General features: G+C 35.6%; 1 protein-coding gene across 8 annotated transcripts in view; it reads left to right on the forward strand.

Moving 5' to 3' along the window:
* The first annotated feature begins 1,167 nt into the window (after positions 1–1,167).
* Positions 1,168–19,099, forward strand: part of LOC132139694 (pleckstrin homology-like domain family B member 1) — a 39,621-nt gene continuing 21,689 nt past the window's right edge. For 7 of the 8 annotated variants that reach the window (XM_059548242.1, XM_059548243.1, XM_059548247.1 and 4 more), the window contains exons 1-5: positions 1,168–1,351; positions 7,836–7,937; positions 9,412–9,535; positions 10,596–10,766; positions 14,385–14,510. In XM_059548242.1, coding sequence (XP_059404225.1) covers positions 7,878–7,937; positions 9,412–9,535; positions 10,596–10,766; positions 14,385–14,510 — 481 coding nt within the window. In that variant the 5' untranslated portion in view covers positions 1,168–1,351; positions 7,836–7,877. Of the gene's footprint in view, positions 1,352–7,835; positions 7,938–9,411; positions 9,536–10,595; positions 10,767–12,300; positions 12,460–14,384; positions 14,511–19,099 lie in introns of those variants that run through there. The other variant, XM_059548248.1, reaches the window with a different exon arrangement.

Raw genomic sequence — 19,099 nt, forward strand, 5'->3', positions numbered from 1 at the left:
CAAATTGGCTTTTAACCACATAATTACTTATAGTGGCTGTTCTAGACAAATATTGATACCTCAGACAACATGGATGGTAACTAATGAAAAATAAATGTTATTTTAGCCATTTTTAAACTTGAATGGGAAAATATTCGAGAACCCCCAATGAATATTCCTACCCTGCCTTCATACACTTGCATATAGCATTTTCAAGTTATCCCATCGACCCTGATAGGCAGCAGCCTTGTATTTACCTACAGTTGTTTACTGACTTGTCTGATCATATCCCATCCCATCGCACTCAATATTTTTTAGGCAGATTTGTAAGTTGTCCTTTTTAATTCACAAGCCGTTCTTTGCAACTTCACAGACTTGTAAAGCTCCCCAAAGTTTTGTACCCTCTTACATCCTACACAGTGTCCTCTCCATGACATTCGTTGGTGGAATGTCTCATGGCTTAGATTAGGTTGAGGGGGAACCACTATTGCGTTTATGTGTGTATTTGGGGTGTTTAACATTTGGACACTAAAATAAGACTTTATTCAGAGTATTACAACAACCATTTCTCTGTTTTAAAAGAGATAATGTAATCTCACAATATCCAAAATCTTCCAGTATTATTACTTACTTAGAGTATTTGCATTTTTGTTGTCTCTTGTTGTCATAAGACATTTTACAGAAGGCAATTTAACGTATATAGAGGGCAGCTTTATTGGCTTATTGTAATTGAATTTAATTTCACATTTTGCCTATCTGGCTTGGCCAGAGTTCAACTATGCTGTGGAAATTAGATTTCTTTATACAGAGAATTTAATGGACCAGGGGCATGAGGGAGAGAGGACTTGCTTCCATATACCAATATGCTTCTGATATCACAAATGTAATTTTACGAGACATTTCTGAAATCTCTGGTGATAAGTCACCCCTAATGTGCTCCTGTCCTGCCTAACTATCTATCTCTTTTTCATATGTCTCCTGATCTTGGCTCAGGATGGGTGTCTTGTTCTAGAGGCTGAACAAATGAGGACCTCTTCAGCTGTGAGTATAAAAGACTGCCTTGTGGCAGTAGAATGAAAAAGGAAGGGAGGGAAGAATAGTGTGAGAAACTATGAGGGCTGGAAAAAGGGAAAGGGGTGGAGAGAGCGAGAGAAAGAGAGAGAGAGTAGCATGTAGAGGTGGGGGAATAATGCAGGACAGAGAGAGCGAGGGAAGACATTTCGAGTTCTGAATGTGATTTGTCCATCCTGCTCTGGTGCTCAACAGAGTTTAAGGTGTCTTAAAGTGAGCATGAGTTAGAAAGACACCTGTCTCCAGCTCTCAGGATTACACATGGGACTGGCAGAGCCACAGTAAAGAACTAAACTAATAGGTAAGGCTTTGATTGACAGCTGGGTTTGTGTGATAAAGTTTTCTGAATACATTTAGAGTAATGCTACACTCTCAAAAAAAAAATGGTAAAAGACTTGGTAATGATATGTACTATTTAGGTACTAATATGTACTTAATATGTACCTTTAAGGTACTAAAATGCACCCTTTAGGAGTAAATAAGCTCCACAGATCCAGAGTTAGATTTTAGGACCTTTTAATGTATTTTCAATTTGTAAAATTGTATTTTATTTATTCAAAGCACAAATTAATTAATATAAATTGTACCACATGTCTGTTTGTGTCTGTCAACCCATTTAAAACAAATATTTTTGGAGTCTTCATTAGAATCAGTTTTTGAATCATTGAAAGAGGAACTGAGAGAGACAGAGAGATTTCTGAAGAAAATGGAAACTTTAGTAAATGACGTTTGCCAAAACATAATGGGGATCCTGTCTTTAAAAAGTAACAGTCATTTGGACTGTGACACAGTGTCAATATGGACACTATGATGATATATTATGAGTTATGAATGATCTCATACATGAATGCATTTCTTTATTTTAGTTATGGTACATGTGAGCAATGGAGAACTCTAGTTTTTCAATGTCTATGCTTTCTGAGAAAAAAATAGCACTGGACCAACATGGGAATAATGGCCCTGACCTAAAGCATGGACAATGAGACTATTGTCCCAGCAGAGATAGCACTGTGCACACCAGTGTAGGAGAAGCCTGTGTGTGCAGGAGGGCTGTGCTGGTCTGCTGACATGAATTTTTGCACCAGCAATGCTACTTCCACTAAAAGAGGCTGACTAACAGGTGGTTTGAAAAATTTGTGAAACACATACAATACTTATTCTGCACCTGTGTTATGTACGACATTTGCAATGTAGCAGTCATAGATTGAACATTTAATAATTCAGCTAAGGAATCGTCTATGTGACATACTTATATAGGCTACAAAAATTTGCTCCTGTTCAGAAATTTGATGAGTGACATTCCAGTCTGTGCATAATTTGCAGGAATTTTTATGGACTCTTTCTTCAGGATACATAATTACATCAACAGATGGCCACGAGTAAGTGACTGTATCTGAATATGCATAATTAACTATAAAGAAGGTAAAACTTGAAAAAGTACTTAAAAAATTATTTGTATATAATTCACAGTATTCATAAAACAGTGGTAAAAAGTACCCAGATGATGACTACTTTGTCGTGCACAAGACGTTCAAAAGATGCCAGAGGAAAAATCATATCTTTACATAGAAAAAAAAAACAATGGAAAAGCAGCGCAGGCGAAGGCAAAAACATGGTCTCTTACTGTCTTATATTTACTGTTGCAGTCGAGTTGGTGTTCTCAATTTCCAAATGACTGTAAAGTCCAGGCATAAGAGATTAGGCCACATCGTGAACACGTGCACCGGCTTTCCCCTTGTTTAATGCATTACTTGCTGCAATGGTAAAAGTTAAAACATTAGTAAAAATTAGTTACTTAGAGAGTTGTTGTGAGTTTAATACTGTATAAAAGTTAACTTGAACATCAAGCATGTTGCAAGGAGAAAAAGAAAGAGGGAGTGGATGAAAAGAACATCAGGGAGTAACAAAAAGGTGGAAATGAACACCAGCACAGACTTGGTGAAACAGTGCCAAACAGGATTTAGTGACCATGATTGCTCAAGCTTTTCTTATAATGCCCACAGCTTCATTCAATCAGTCTGGGTCTCACCAGCTCTAGACAGCACACAAACACACACTTCACTGACCAATTTATGTCAATAATTAAGTCAAGCTCTGTGAGTCTTAACCAGCTCCAGGTCCAAGTATTCTTATCTTCTCAATCTTTGAACTCTCCCTGTCTGCTTAAACCATAATTTCAAATGGAATAAATTGTCCATTTGATCATCATAAGAGTTAATATCTCCATCCCTTTAAGGAAATACAAACACTGCGTGATGGAATGCTGTGCAGGACTGCAAACTGAATAGATCAAAATTCAATTTTGTTTTCAAATAATTTGCATGGAAGAGTAAAAATGCATGGAACAAAAAAAAGTGCATGATGCAAGAATTTTGTACTGTACATTTTTTATACTACTGTGCCATTGAAACAAAGCGTTCTTCTTGTCGTTCTTTCACAAACATACTCTCATACAAATATTGTTCTGATCTCAAGCGCTTCTGCCAAGCAAGCACTGTGACTGTTTTCTGGGGTGAAATCTGTGGTCAATCTTTCTGACGCCTTGTTGCTTTACTCTGATACTATAATAAGTGACTAGACTGTTGCAAAATGTAGCAAAGGATTAATGCTGCATGTTCCTGCCCTAGAAGAATTTGTGAGTGAGACCAAAATGCTTAGCTTTGATATCACATGTGTTATTGCAAGATAGCAGTCCAGCATGGAAATATGGAAAGTTATCCAGCAGCTTTCCAACTTGTGTGCTTGCCATGTGTTGACCATGGCAGCCTCACATGTGAGTCGCTCTGGACTTCTAAACTAATGGCATAACATATAAATGTTGGAAGTTATTTGGTGGAATAATCATTTCCTCACATAAAGTCATTGGAATTTTCACTTTCAGAGGACAACAAACATAAATAACTTAAATATGGCTCTATAATAAGACACTGGGGGTCCAGAACATAGGACTACTTTACATTATCAGGCTTGTTGACATTTTTTCTCAGTTGTGGGTGAGAAGGGCCAGCTGGAGATTGTTTATTCCCAGTGAGTGGCTAGATCATAGGGTCAGCCAACAGGAAGAGTCCCTGCTTAGGATCCCACACCGGAAGAGTCTGCTCCTCTTCCAGCTGTGCTGGCCTAGTTGCTGTTCAGATTTGTTTGTGTTCATTTTTTAATGTGTTTGGACTCTTTTGACATCTGTCTTACTGGCAAAGGTCATCGAGAAAAAAGCCTTTCTCCTTCTCCGCCAGACAGATGTTTTCCTCTCCAGGACTCTGATTCAAGGCTTTCCCGTGTTTTTTAAGGTTGTTACCAATCAGTCTGGCTCGGTGTATGATTGATTGCTTGGGTGTATGTTCACTAAGAGACAAAATGTAAATGTTTGCTTAAGAGTTCCATGAAAAATGTTATGACATTTTTTTTCCATAAATAAATCTAATTATGTAACAAATACTCTTAAAGTGACCCACATCAGCAGTTTTGCAGCTGTTCAACATCAAATGGAAAACAACATTTTTGTTTTGAAGAACAGGAAGTGAGTAGGAGGACTCCACATGGAATATTACAATCTTTTCCGTTCTCCACAGCAGCGTGTAAACTCAAATCTGTTTTTCAAAATAAGTCCATCTGCTGTACTGTTGGTGATCTGACAATTTTAATACTATTCCAGCAATTCCTTAACGATCGTCTTCTAAAGGCATGTAACAGTAACAAATAAATATATTTCTTAAAGGGAATTTAAGAAATAAAATGAAAATTCTGTCATCATTTATTCACCCTTATGCCATTCCAAACCTGTAGGACTTCTGTGGAACACAAAAGAAGATATTTTGATGAATGTTGGTGACCAATCAGTTTTGGTTATCATTGGACAAAATAAACACTCACACACAAAAAACAACAACAATGAGACATTTCTCAAAAAAAAAATATATACATATATATATTTTTTACATCCCACAGAAGATAAGAGTTTGATGATAATAGAATTTAAGTTTTTTTTGATAAACTATCCCTTGAATAATTAAATTAATTTTAATTTAATTTAATTTAATGTTTAGCATGTTTTTGAGCAGTAAGTTTCAGCATACAAGTACAGATGTGTCAAGTTTATAGACAATGATTTCTGTAATGGGTCGATATATGAGTTTGGTATTTGGTATTTCAAAATACTCTAAGAATTTTGGTTAATTTTAGTACTTAATTTATTTGGGCAGCTATATAAGAGACTGAAGAAATGTATAATGCTGCACTAAATCAATGTACATTGCATACTATTTATCAGATTTATGCAGAGAACATGAGTGCTAAAATAACCATATAATATAATTTAAATATATTATACATTCCATTGAATCAAAATACTTAAAATATAACTTTTTAGTTTAATAAATAAATTAAAATGTTATAGTTTAATATTAGAATATATTTACATTTTCATTGTTAGTATATATTTATGTATTCATTTTAAGCATATGTTTTTATTTATGTTTTCAATGTGTTGTTTATTGTATATATTTAACTGCTGCCTGTCTTGGTTATGATTTTTTCATAAGACAATTTAAATCTCAGTTTGATTTAACATTTTCGTGGTATTAACATGAGTAGAAAAGCCATCCGTCCTTCATGTTTCCAGTCTTTGGTTTCCATTTCCCAGATTCACCTCCGTGCTACATTTAGCTGTACTATTATATTAGCTGTATGTTCCTGCTGTGGTTTCCTCACTTCTCCCTGTAACTCTTACATGCTGCGTGTGTCAGTGTAAGGTTGTGTGTGTGTGTGTGTCTATATATGTGTACCCTGTGTGATTATAACCCCTGTAAGAAGAGCTTTGTGGTTTGGGCTATGTGGTTGAGTCTATTTTCTGCTGCAGAGGGCAGGGCACAGTGGCATAACTGCAGACTTAATGACATGTTTCAGAGGCAAGCCACTCACCAGCATGAAAAACTCCAGATGAACTGCTATTAGGTGCATATTTGTTTGTACAGGTATTTGACTCAAGCCGTCAATATCTGTCTATGTATGCTTATTGTGAGTGATTCTGTATTGTCCAGTTGTGTGTGTGTGTGTGTGTGTGTGTGTGTGTGTGTGTGTGTGTGTGTGTGTGTGTGTGTGTGTGTGATGGTGAGAGCAGTAACCATTTTCAGTATAGTGACTGAGGCTTTCTGTTCTTTCTTCCCTCTGGACGTGATTGAGAAAGGCGGACTGCAGCACTTGCCAGCTGCACTTGCAAACATGACATTAGAAATGAAAGGAAAGAGAGTCTAGAAGTAGGAGCAAAAGGAGAGGAAGTTTGATTTTATACCAGCTGTTGAGTTAAAAACTGTAAATGTCCATCATCATCTTAATGAATATGCATTCACTGTACCTAACCTGTCTTCGCTTGTTTGTAGAAGCAAAGCGTCTCATTCCAGTTGTTTCCCTGACTGGACATGCCAGCAGAGGAAACAGTTGTATTAATCTCACTTAGCTTTGCCTTTCAAACTTAGATGCTCCTCACGGAAAGAGTTGATTCATTGGACAACTGGCAGACTAAGGTAATCTGTTAAATTATGTTATATTAGTAGAAAATATTGGGTCTGTTTACGATGTTTTGGTGTACCTGACAATAAATGTTGAATGCAGCTATGTAGCTATAGCTAAGCTACAGAAGAGGGGTTCAATTATGAATATAGTTGTGTAGCTAAGCTACAAACTATCTATAGCTATGCTAAAATGAAATTAGCTGAACTAAAGCTAAGAGCTTTTGGTTTAACTGATAACTTTTTTTGATTACTTACTTAGACTGGTTAAAAAGAACTGATTCGAACAAGTAGTTCTGAATCCCTTGGGATTTTTTTCAGTGTGTTCTGTTGGTTGTTTAGAATCAGAACAAATTTTTCTGACTCAAAATAAATGGCTCTTTTAAATCTGTGCCAATTGTTCTCATTGTAAACAGCTAATCTGCTAATAAATAAAATCACACTGTGAAGTTACGTGATTTTAAGTTACAGTGCCACCTTGAGAAATGTAGTTCAACAAATAGCTTTGCTACTTTTAGTGACGTTACTGCCCTTCACAGATTCACAATGGCTGTTATGTACACTGATACATACACACATAGACCCTGATGCTCAGTGTGTCTTCCGGATCTGTTTCTGCTTGATTCCCAGTGTGTTTTTTCTGAGAGACAGTGGTATGTGTCAGAAACGGAGGAGGGGTAAGGGAAGGAGAGGGGGATTTAAGGTTAGGGATGTTCCAAAATGACTGATCTGCTGTGATGTGTGTACTGACCTGAGGTCTACTCTGGTTTGTTCACACTAATGTGCCTATGTCTGTACCATAGATAATTGGCTGCATCTGTTTACTGTTAGTCTGGTTGTGTGTGTGTGTGTGTGTGTGTGTGTGTGTGTGTGTGTGTGTGTGTGTGTGTGTGTGTGATGAGTCACACTGACTCATGCTGTGCATTTCAACTAAGATGCAGACTCCGGTCTGTTCACAACAGTTGGTTAATCACAGTATGCTTTTGTTAATTCGTTGCATCACTGTATTTTGTCTACAGTAGTAAACACCTGATGTGTTTTATTGTTCACTGATAGGATCAAAGACACAAGCTTGAAATGTTGTAACTTTGCCAGCTTTGCATATTTATTCTAATAGTCTGTTCATGTTGTATACATAAAACCAATATATGTTGTGATTATGACTCTTTACATGAAAGTCCATTCGCATTTTATGAGACTGACCCTAATCACCTCTTTGACTAAGAATTTTTGGTCATATTTGGACAAAAATTATTGCTGTTTATCTTTCTGTAATTCCAGGATCTTAACGAATGTCATGAAGTGACCAATAAATCCATAGACATGGACAGGCTAAATCAGAATGTTCCAGAACATGGCCGTCAGACTCATCAGGTATTACAGGTGAGTGTGTGAGTGTAATTTATTTCTCTCTTTCTTTCTTTCTCTCTCACACGCACGCACGCACACACACACACACACACACACACACACACACACACATGTTGGTTTTTCATGTTTTATGGGGACATTACATTTAATTGTTTTTATACTGCCGGTTTAATTATTTTAATTGTTTTATATTATACTCATAATGCAGAAAACAACAGAACCGCTCACACCCACCCACACATTACCATTCAAAAGTTATGTTTGAATGTTAGTGTGTATAATGGATGCATAAAGAGTGTTATAATGTTGGTTTTCTACTTATTCATCATTAAAATAATAAAAACAGAATATAATATAAGCAGTTAAAATGTTATCTGATGCATCAGCATCAGCAAAGAATTCTGCAAAATCCCTAGGTTTTGTCACCTAACTGTGGAGTCTGTGGAAATTAAGGGGTGAACTGTTTCCTAATTATAGGGTTAATCTTCATCACTGCTGATTCGAGAGGCTGAGTTCAGCCTTTCTGTCTGCATTTAATCTTGCTCAAACACTGCACAGTATTCATCCATTCAAACATTGTGGGGTCTCCTAAACATCAAGCAGTTAGTTCAATGGACCTGTTAAAACTTCACTAGCAAAGAGTATGCAAAAACACATGAAAATACACACAGAAACAAGCTGAGCTGAGACTGAGCTGTATATGGAAAAAAATGTCAGAAGACAATGAAAACTGTGGAGCAGCTTTATATACCCATGTAATGGATAATTACCCACTATATGTATAACAAGTGCATTCAGTGCAAATGTTCCCTGATTTAACTGGGGTTTACTATATTTTACTTCATGAATTTTCACATTGTGGCCACTGTAACTTATCCAGGGCAATCCTTATGATGCCAGCATATTCGAAAAGAGAATAAACTTCTAGTAAAGTCAGAGTTTTACATCCCAGAAGGTCTGATGTGAAATTTCCACTGGTTGCTCACTTTCCAAAATCCTTTCTAGTGCACCGAAGCTTGTGTGAATTCTAACATCATCTAAAGACACAAACTAAATTAAATATGCCATTTCCTTATTAAAAACATGAATTATACCATTTGTTTCGATGCAGAATAGCACTCTGTCAAGCTTATCAAGCAAATAATCCCCAAGCTGCCCTTGAGAACCTCCATCTGTGACATGCTGAGGCCAAATATGTTTCTCCTTTGGTCATTTATTGATCTCGTCCCTTGTCTTTCATTTAACAGCTAAATCCTGTTAGCCTCTTAGCCTGCATGGTGGTACCTGATGGAGCTAAACCCATTTAGTCTAGTTAGGTCCTGTCGCTGCAGTACTCAGTGGTCCTAACTGAATTACACTAATCCTGTTTTAGAAACCCTGAGCAGTCATCCAAAAAAGTATAGGTCACTTTAATGGTCATCAAATGCTGTAAAATATGATCCATTATTAAAAGGTTTAATGTTTTTTTGTCCTCATATGTTCACAGAGCACACCACTGGACCTGATTGAAACAGGCAAGACTCTCAAAGTCCAGGCAGAAGGAGCCCATCTTGTCAGCTTAGGAAGTGGCCGTCTGAGTACGGCTATAACCCTGCTGCCCCTGCCAGAGGGTAATTATATGATTGTGCAAACAGAAGGGATGCCAACTAAAAACTGGGGACTATGAATTAAGATTAGTATCGGCATGTTTTTGTGTGGTGATGTACAGGAAGTTCACGAGAGAGGACAAATCTCATTGTACTGTCCTCTTAGCTTGACTATGCTTCATCTCATGAAGAATGACAAATGGAGGACTTCTCCTCCCCTGACATTGAGGAAGAATGAGAGCAAGTATAAATCCCAGAGGAAGTTAATTTAGTGCACTATTCATCAGTGAATCATTTTATAATGGATTGAATAATAATTTACTGTTGACATGTTGATAGATGGAAGGATGGATAGATTTATCATTATAATTAATAAATTATATTAATATATTGGTGAGATTCACCCATATGATGGGTCTAGTATTTATTGAAGTTTCTATATAGGACTGCGTATGTAGGTTTCAGCTGTTTCTTGTAAATTGCATTCACAATGGCAGTGGCTTTAGAACAAGAGACAGAATTACGAGGCTATGACCTGACTTTGACACAACCCCCTGTTGCTCCACACTGTGTGGCTGAGCTTGATTGAGTGAGAGCACATTTGTATGACTGCCTAAAAAATGTCTTCTTTTAAAAAATGAATTATGTTCATCTTCAGTCTAAAGTGCAGCATATACCCACCCCTATCACTTGCTTTCTACCACTGTCTCGGTCACATCTGCTCTCACAGTAGGCTTGGGTTATGGCTCTTTTACTCACATCTGCTTCATAAACACTTTGAATGAAATAATAACTCAGACAAGTCCATTCACTGGAGGGAGGGGTGTAGGGGTTTTGTCTATCTTGTCTTTGTTAAAGAAGCAGATATGAACTTGTCCTTTTGCTGCAAGCCTTGTGCTACATTATTTCAAATATTATTATTTTAACATATTTTCTAAGTTTTGTTACAATTTCAAATGAGTAATTCATTAAGTGTCATCTTTTCAATACATCCTTTTTTAAACCTTATATTGGCCATCCTCATGTCTAATTAGTTTCAGTTTTATGCAGCAATAATCAACTGAATCTCTGTCACATGTTGCAGGGAAGACTAAACTTGGTCATGGGAACACAGACATTAATATTCAGGGTCCGGGTGTGACTGCTCAACATTGCTACATAGAAAATGTGGGGGGAGCCATCACTCTATACCCCTGTGGAAATTTTTGCTCAATGGATGGCTTAGCAGTTTCCAAACCTGTCAGACTCACACAAGGTAAGCAATGCCTCATTTACAGTTGGTCTAGGTTAAGGCTGCTCTGAAGCTTATGAACCTGATTTTACTTCCATATACAGTAGGCTATGTAGAATAGGTTACAAAAGGAGCTTAATGTGGAATTTAGAATGGATACATTGCAGTCTTAGATTTAGAGTCTTAGTATCTGAGGATACATTTGTATTCCTTTATTTATTTATGTGAAATAAAGGCACAATGTGTCTTGCTGATGGTTTATTAATGTTACTTGCTGATGGTTTATTAATGTTAGTACTTCTCCTGGAGTTTTAGTTTCATATTCAACTGATTGCCTTGAAATCTTTTGACAGTAAATCAATGGATTCAGCCTCCACATCAGTAAAATACATTTCCAAATACCATTCTAAGAGACTTCGTCATCGAGTGGCTCCAGTGGACAAACGTTTCAGCTATTATCAGACTGAATGGTCTGCTTGGTTCTAAAGTTAGAAGGTGGCATATAAGTAAAGAAGAGTTAAGGCCTTTGCTTAAATTCAGAACACTGTGAATCTTCTGCATAATGCAACAGCTGACATGACATCAGATATTTACCATTTCACAAGATTGCATGTCCAAAGCTAAAATAACTATAGGCTATGTATTTACCCAATTTGTGTTAATACTGATAAGGAATTGTTTGAACATCCCTTGACCTTACACTACTCTTGAGCTATTCCTGGTTGTCCAGTTTGGAATCACATTCGTGTGTATTTGTGTTATACATGGGGACATTGCACTATGATAATGATGAGGGCTTGTTTAACCTTTCATTTGAAGAACTTGACCTTGCCCTGCTCTGTTTGGTTATTTCACACACTCTTGAATCACATTGCTCTTTATTAGTTCTATACATTGGGAAAGTGTAATGCTACAGAAATGTGATGTTTTATTTGGTTTCTCAGAATATGTGTTTTATCTCATTTACAGCCGCTGTAACTATTTGTGTAAATCTATAGCAAATGTTAAGCTTTTAATGGTGCACCTAATCATATATTTTTGACGTTTATCTAAGAGAAATTAGTTTAATACCAGTTCGAGTATAAGGGATAGTGATCATGTTGATCCAGATGAGCTGATCTGCAGTCAGTCCCTCTGTTAGAACTCTATGCTTGACAATAACATGAGACAGCAGGCGAGAGGACAGCTGTCCAACGTGCCACGCAACAGCTACATTTGTCTTAATGAGGCGTCAATAGTCCTCAACAGTCTTAATGCTCGTTAAGAGTGTTATTTATTTTTTTTAACCCAGATTATCAAAAAAAAATTGGGGTTACAAAATAAAATCAACTTCTAGCATAACATCCGCGAAGTCCAGAGTTTCGCCACAGGAGCAAATTTCTTAAATCTTAAATTCCCCGGATATCTGACACTTTGTCGAATTAACTGCTACTTTTTGTCTTGTCCGTTTTCTTTGGTCTGGCGATGACAGTCGGGCAGGTGACAGTTGTGCTGTTTTGTGTTGTAGCAGAAGTCAGTGAGTGGACGTGCTGTTTGTAGTAGCGCTTGACATTAACATCACAAAAGCTGCGGACACACAGGAGCTCAGCGCGCTTTACTTCACGCGACGCACGAGAGCTCAAGACTCACACAAACACACTGCCCGCCGTTCCTCAGCGATTCCAAGTATTTACAGTCGATTGGATATAAGTTTAAAGAGTTCTATTTTCCAAATCTGGTAGGTGAAATTGCTACAATATTTATACAATATTCTACAATATTTTACCAATTATTCACCTCTTAGGCTGAATTGTTGCGGTTTTGTATTGCATATACACCATTAACCATTGTGTTGTTTAATGTGTCATATAACAAATTATTAATAGCCTACGTAGGCTATATTAGAACCAAGTTGTTTTGTTATTTTGTTCAGCTCAAAAATCTAAACTGTAGCGGACTATAATAAATAGTATAGCCAAACTAATATATAGCTCTTGTTGCATATTTTTCAAGTTAGTATTTTAAGAGGCTTAACATTCAATTTATTTCAGTAATTTGTATAGTAAATTGTTAATATACAACTAACTTAAATATTGTTTATTGGTCTTCACACACTTATGATTTAAAATGTATAGACTTATTTAATGCTCTCATGCACTTTTTGGTAATGCTCTTAAAACTTTTTATGGGGCTTAATAGAATAAAACATCAATGCATTTTCTCTGATTTATTTTTTGACCTTCTACTGAAATACTACAAAACACTTTTCTGACCTCCTTATACCCAGCCTGACCCCTCTGATGCCCACTTGTGCCAAACGCCTGTTTTATTGTTTAGTTTTAGTTGTGTAAATAGATGTTATAGTCTGTCATCAATAATTTTACCTTATTTGTTCTGTACCACATTTTTAGGAAGTAATGTATACAAACTAAATATTTTCTTTCACTTGTTTTTCTGAGTAAATTCTCAGAGTGGCCTGTAACTATTATAGATACTGAGATACCCCAGCATTTAGACTATTACTGAGTTTAATAATTTGTTTGATTTTTTTAAATATTACAGTATGTTCCTCCTGTAATCTCAAATATGTGGCTATGTCCATGTTCTCAATTGTGTTTGTACTGTACATATATGTGGCAAAACTACAGAGTATGGACACTGTATGAGGTTCAGCTTTGACATGGTAATAACAGAGAAAGCAGTTTAATTTTAAAAAGACTGACAATTCAGCAACAAAGAGTGATTTATGTACACTCGTGAGCAATTGTGGAAAATAGGGATTTACATTTTCTGATGAATAACGGAATGGCATTAAGTGGAATTCATGTTAGTGTTGCATGTCATATCCTGTCCTCTACTGTAATGTAAGTCAGCAATGAGTCATACTGATGTTATATTCTCTCTGTGCTTTCTGTGCCAGTGTTCATTATGAAATGGATGTCGGACTCATAATTCACTGGCATTTTGACTCCTTAGCCCCAATAATCACACCACTTTTATAAGGGCAGAGGGACAAAAATATATGAATATATAGAAGCTATATGTGTGCATTTCCTACTAATAGACGATCTCAGTTTAATCTTTTTGTTTGAACTCTATGATATGGTGAGATAAGCCAAGATATGAGTTGCAATAAACCATGTAAATAAGGACACAGATTCAGGCCAGACAAACACTTTATCACTTGTACTGATTGCGTTTTGTTTGGCTTTATTATGTTTCATCCACACCCCTGTTTTGTTTCATTCAGAGGCTCTAGATTACCTTGATATAATAAAGTAATATTTATGAAGATATAATTACACTTTCTGCAGATGGAAGCAAAAGATGACTTTTGCGTGAGGTAAACTGCCCCATTCAGAGTTGTTGGGTATGGGGCTGGCAATTCCACTAGATAAAATTATTAAAAAAGGTCACAGAAAATGTCAGCTAACTTATAAACACTGTGTATTTTACAGATCCTATGGCAGTTTCAATTGTTTTAATTGTTAAAAGGTACTGTATTTAATTCAGTCTTTTTTATAATATTGTTCACTTGGATAAAAACATTTGGTTTAGAATGCCCTCATAAAGCACTTTTTTATTATACAGTGAACTTTAATTTCTATTGGTAAGGTAATTCTGTTTTGTTTATGTTTTGCTTACATATGCTTCTTTCCTCAGGGTGTATGCTGTGTTTTGGTCAGTCATCCTTTTTCCGCTTTAACCACCCAGAGGAGGCCATCAGGATGAAGAGTTTGATGCCTGGTGGAAGCCCTGGATTTACCAGTACCTACAAGAACCATTCAGGTATATATACAGAAGCAAGATTACACTGGCCTGGAATCTTGTAGTGTAAGGCAACTGCTCTGGATGCAATGTGGAGCTAAAACCGCTGAAGGCAAGAGAGAGAGCTAAATTTGTGAATAATGGTGCACATTCCATCTATTTAATTACTAAACTTTACAGCAAATGGGGCACAGAGAGGCATTGTACCCTAGATAACAAGTTCCAGACACTGCTCAGGTGAATCAAATCTGCCTAAAATAATTCACCCTAGTCCTCCCTCTTCAATATCAGTGTTACTGGAGAAACCTCCAACTGTATCTTTGCCCATTCAAAACACTGCTCTCACTCATTCAGTATTGACTCATTTGAAATAGTCTAGAATCCAGGAAGTGATGTCTTTGGAGGAGAAATCGCTTAGGAAAAAAAAGGGAATTTGAATGGCCGCAGGCACTCTGTCATCTGCTGGAAAGTCCCTGCTGGGTGACTTTGGCTTTGACCTTGTTAGTTTAGAATCCTTGAACACCATATTGGACATTTTAAAAGAACATGACACCATGACAGTGATGAATATCACGTTGCTGTGATGCCAGTGTGGGTGTTAACTGTTGTGTGCATCATTTTGTTTTTGTCTGACCCTATAGGTCTTTTAGTCATTAGTTAAAAAAAAAATCATTGAAATTATTATTTGGACTGATTTAATAGATACTTGTCTATACTTGGAAAAATAAACCTTAACTTGCTATTCATTTTTGATAATAATTAAAATGCATTATATATTTAACAAAATGAAACACATTTGCAATTACTTGTTGAACAAATAAAATTATTTCTCATCATATAAGCTATGAGCAAACAGGAAAATAGCTGTTCCTTATGAAGCAGTGTTGTCACACTGAACATGAACCGAACTCAACTGGTCTTGTGCAGAATGAGTCATGCCGAGACATCGGCTCTGATCTTTGGTCTGATGGTGGGATTCCTAAAAAAAAAGTTGTAAATAATTTTTATATAATGGATTGTCAGTTTAATGTTTAAAGTATGGTTCTGGGTAAAGTAAAAATTTATATATAAAAATTGAAAGCAGATTAAAATGGTTCAAAGTCAGTTTTAACCTTCATACAAATATATTGAACTATTTATTTATTTATTTATTTATTTATTTGAAGAACAGCTTGTGAATGTTTGGGGTCCGTGTACCTTCGTATAATTCGTTTTTTAATTTAATATTGAAATCTGAAAAATGAAAAAACTGCACGTTTTTCTTTTTTTCATTTGTCCAAACAAAACGAAAAATCAAGACTTCGGTTTCGTTTTTTCGTTTTTATGTTCAGGGACAGAAAACGAATAAACAACTTGAATATTCGATCCCTACATGTGGGCGGTAATGAAATGCCCCCCTCCGCTGATTGGTCAACCAAACATTACAACATAATGATAGTCCTAAAAACATAATAGGAGTCCTACGGATTCTTAACGTGTTTATTTCTACTACATTTTATCTCTTTCTCTTCATCAAACAGCCAGATCAAAGAATAGCTTGAGACAAACCATACAGAGGCAGAGCCTTTTGGTCCTTTGGCACACGGCTGCTTTATTATAGTATCCACGTCTATCAAAATCTGTCGGGCAAATCTGCGCGACGCACTGCAGCGCGGGGAGAATATAGCCAACTGCAGACCGCTTTCAGTTTATGTGAACATCTAGTTATAACTTTTGTTTTAGACAATATGCTGCATTTTGAACTATGAGGGAACTTAAATAAAATGACAGACATGAATAGAAATTAGCACATCTATTATTTATTACTTTTCTATTTTGAGTTTTATTCATAAAGCACTTTATGCAAATTTCAGAAACCATTGGTTGTTGTCCCAAATGTTTACCTTATGCTGTGTTCCAGACAACGCGGATACAATATAATATTTTTATTATATTATATTGCATTATACGAATAAGATTATACTTTACATAATAATAATAATGATAATAATTATTATTATTATATAGCCTAGAGAGAGAGAGACAGAGAGAGAGAGACATTATTTTGGGGTCCAATAGGTTGCTGGTTTTCGTGCAAATCAGCAAGTCATTTATAGATTATCAGTGTATAATTTTGAAGTATATTTCCTACATTATGTGTATTTTAATTTTTTCTGCCTTGAAAAAATAAAAATACATTAAATTAAATGATTGAAAAAATAAAATAAGTAATACAGGAAATATGCTTGGGGGTTGGGGGGGCGGTGGGTTCTGTCAACAACTTGCTGACATGCAAGAAAAATAGCTGAAAATCACGTTTCTCTCTCTCTCTCTATATTTATTATTATTATTATTAATATTATTATAAAGTAAAATTATACACTATACCATAATAATATAATATAATATAATATAATATAATATAATATAATATAATATAATATAATATAATATAATATAATTATATATAGATTGTGTAGGCCTACTACAATTCCGAGCCATTCTATAAGATGACATTTCATCACTTGACAAACGGAGAGACGCCTAAGTAGCACTTAAAGCACAGCTACGTGCGACTGTGTTAAGTGCATTTTTGGGAAATGCACATGAAACAATAACGGACGATCGTAAAATGACTCGAAGAAAACGGTCTTCAGCGCTAAAATCGATCGTTATCGAGAAACGCAGCCCAGATTAACGAATGGCTTGACACAAACCGTACCAAGGCAAACCCTACAGAACTTTCTTTTGTGTAGGCATAAATTATGCAACCTACCAGTGAAACATTTAGTTTATCAAGTAAATATTAATTTACTTCGCACCTGCACTATACTTTGTGCACTGCAGCGCGGCGAGAATGTATTAGACAAGCGCAGACCACTATTCATTTATGTGAACATAGGTAGTTTTAGACAATAGGCTGAGTTTATTTAATTCATATTGGGTATTGGCCATCTAACTGATAGCATAGATTTTTTTTATTTTCGCTGCCCAAGTAACACAACAGCTGTGTGACAGGAGCAAAGAATGGTGTATCGTTCCTTAAAGAATCACAGTCTTTGAAAGAACCATTATTATAGACAACAATTCACTGACCAATTATCATAGACAGCAACTTTTTTTTATCTGAGACAGATTTTATTTCTGAATCAATGAATGAAGCATTTTGAACGAATAGATTGAATAAAAGTCTTCTTTATTAACACAATGAAATACCGCCTCCTAGTGGTGATATTACTTTCATAATTCAAGTATCATTTTCATTTCATTAAAAAAATTGTTCATATTTATGTATTAAAAATGTTGTATAAAACATTAATCTTAAATCATTATACATTTGTAATTGCTATGTAAATGCACGTACAGCTGTCTGATCAGCATTAAACTGTAAATACATCTATAAAAGTATCATCTCTGAATACTGATTTAATTGGTAACAGCCTATTGTCATATTATTCTAATGTTTTTTTTGAAAATCAGGTGCCCTTTATGGGAATGGTAATTTCTGACACTGATCTATGGTTTATTGTTCGAAGTGTTTTTTCAGGGTTTTGATATGTTCTTATAACTCAAATGAGTTTACATTCAAATCATGACGTCGAATTCACATTTCACTAAATTCAATCACTGGAACAAGCACTCTGACGAACCATTAGTCCCATGCTAGTGGGAAAACAACCTATGATTTCCGAAATTTGCATAAAGTGCTCTATGAATAAAACTCAAAATAGAAAAATAATATATGTGCTAATTTATATTCATATCTGTCATTTTATTTAAGTTCCCCCATGGTTTAAAGTGCAGCATATTGTCTAAAACAAAAGTTATGACTAATGTTACATGTTGACATAAATCTGCGCTTCGCTACAATAGGCTACATTCTCCCCGAGCTGCAGTGCGTCGCACAGCTTTGCCAGACAGATTTTGATAGGTGGGTACTATAATAAAACAGTCGTGTGCCAAAGGACCAAAATGATGCAGAGAAAGAGATAAAATGTGGTAGAAATAAACACGTTAAGAATCCGTAGGACTCCTATTATGTCTTTAGCACTATCATTATGTTGTAATGTTTGGTTGACCAATCAGCAGAGGGGGGCGTTTCATTCCCGCCCACATGTAGGGATCGGATATTCAAGTTGTTTATTCGTTTTCTGTCCCTGAACATAAAAACGAAAAAACGAAGCCGAAGTCTTAATTTTTCGTTTTGTTTGGACAAATGAAAAAAAGAAACACGTGCAGTTTTTTCATTTTTCAGATTTCAATATTAAATTAAAAAACGAATTATACGAAGGTACACGGACCGTTTGGGGTTTGATTTTTAAAAAATGTTTCGGGGTTGAAGTAGTCTCTTATTTTGAACAAGACTGCATTAATTTGATTATTCAGTTAAAACAGATTTAATGAAGTATTCTAAATATGCTTGAATCTATTATATTAAAATATATTAGGATAAAATAGCTAATTTTCAGTAGCTGTTACTCCAGTCTTCAGTGTCACATGATCCTTCATATATCATTTATATATGCTGATTTGGTGCTAATATGTAACATTTCTCATTTTTATCAATGATGAAAACAGATGGATTTATTAATTGTTATAAACTGTGATATATTTCTTTTTACAGTAGTCTT

This window comes from Carassius carassius, chromosome 4 (assembly GCF_963082965.1).
Source record: "Carassius carassius chromosome 4, fCarCar2.1, whole genome shotgun sequence".
In the NCBI taxonomy this organism is placed as follows: Eukaryota; Metazoa; Chordata; class Actinopteri; order Cypriniformes; family Cyprinidae; genus Carassius; species Carassius carassius.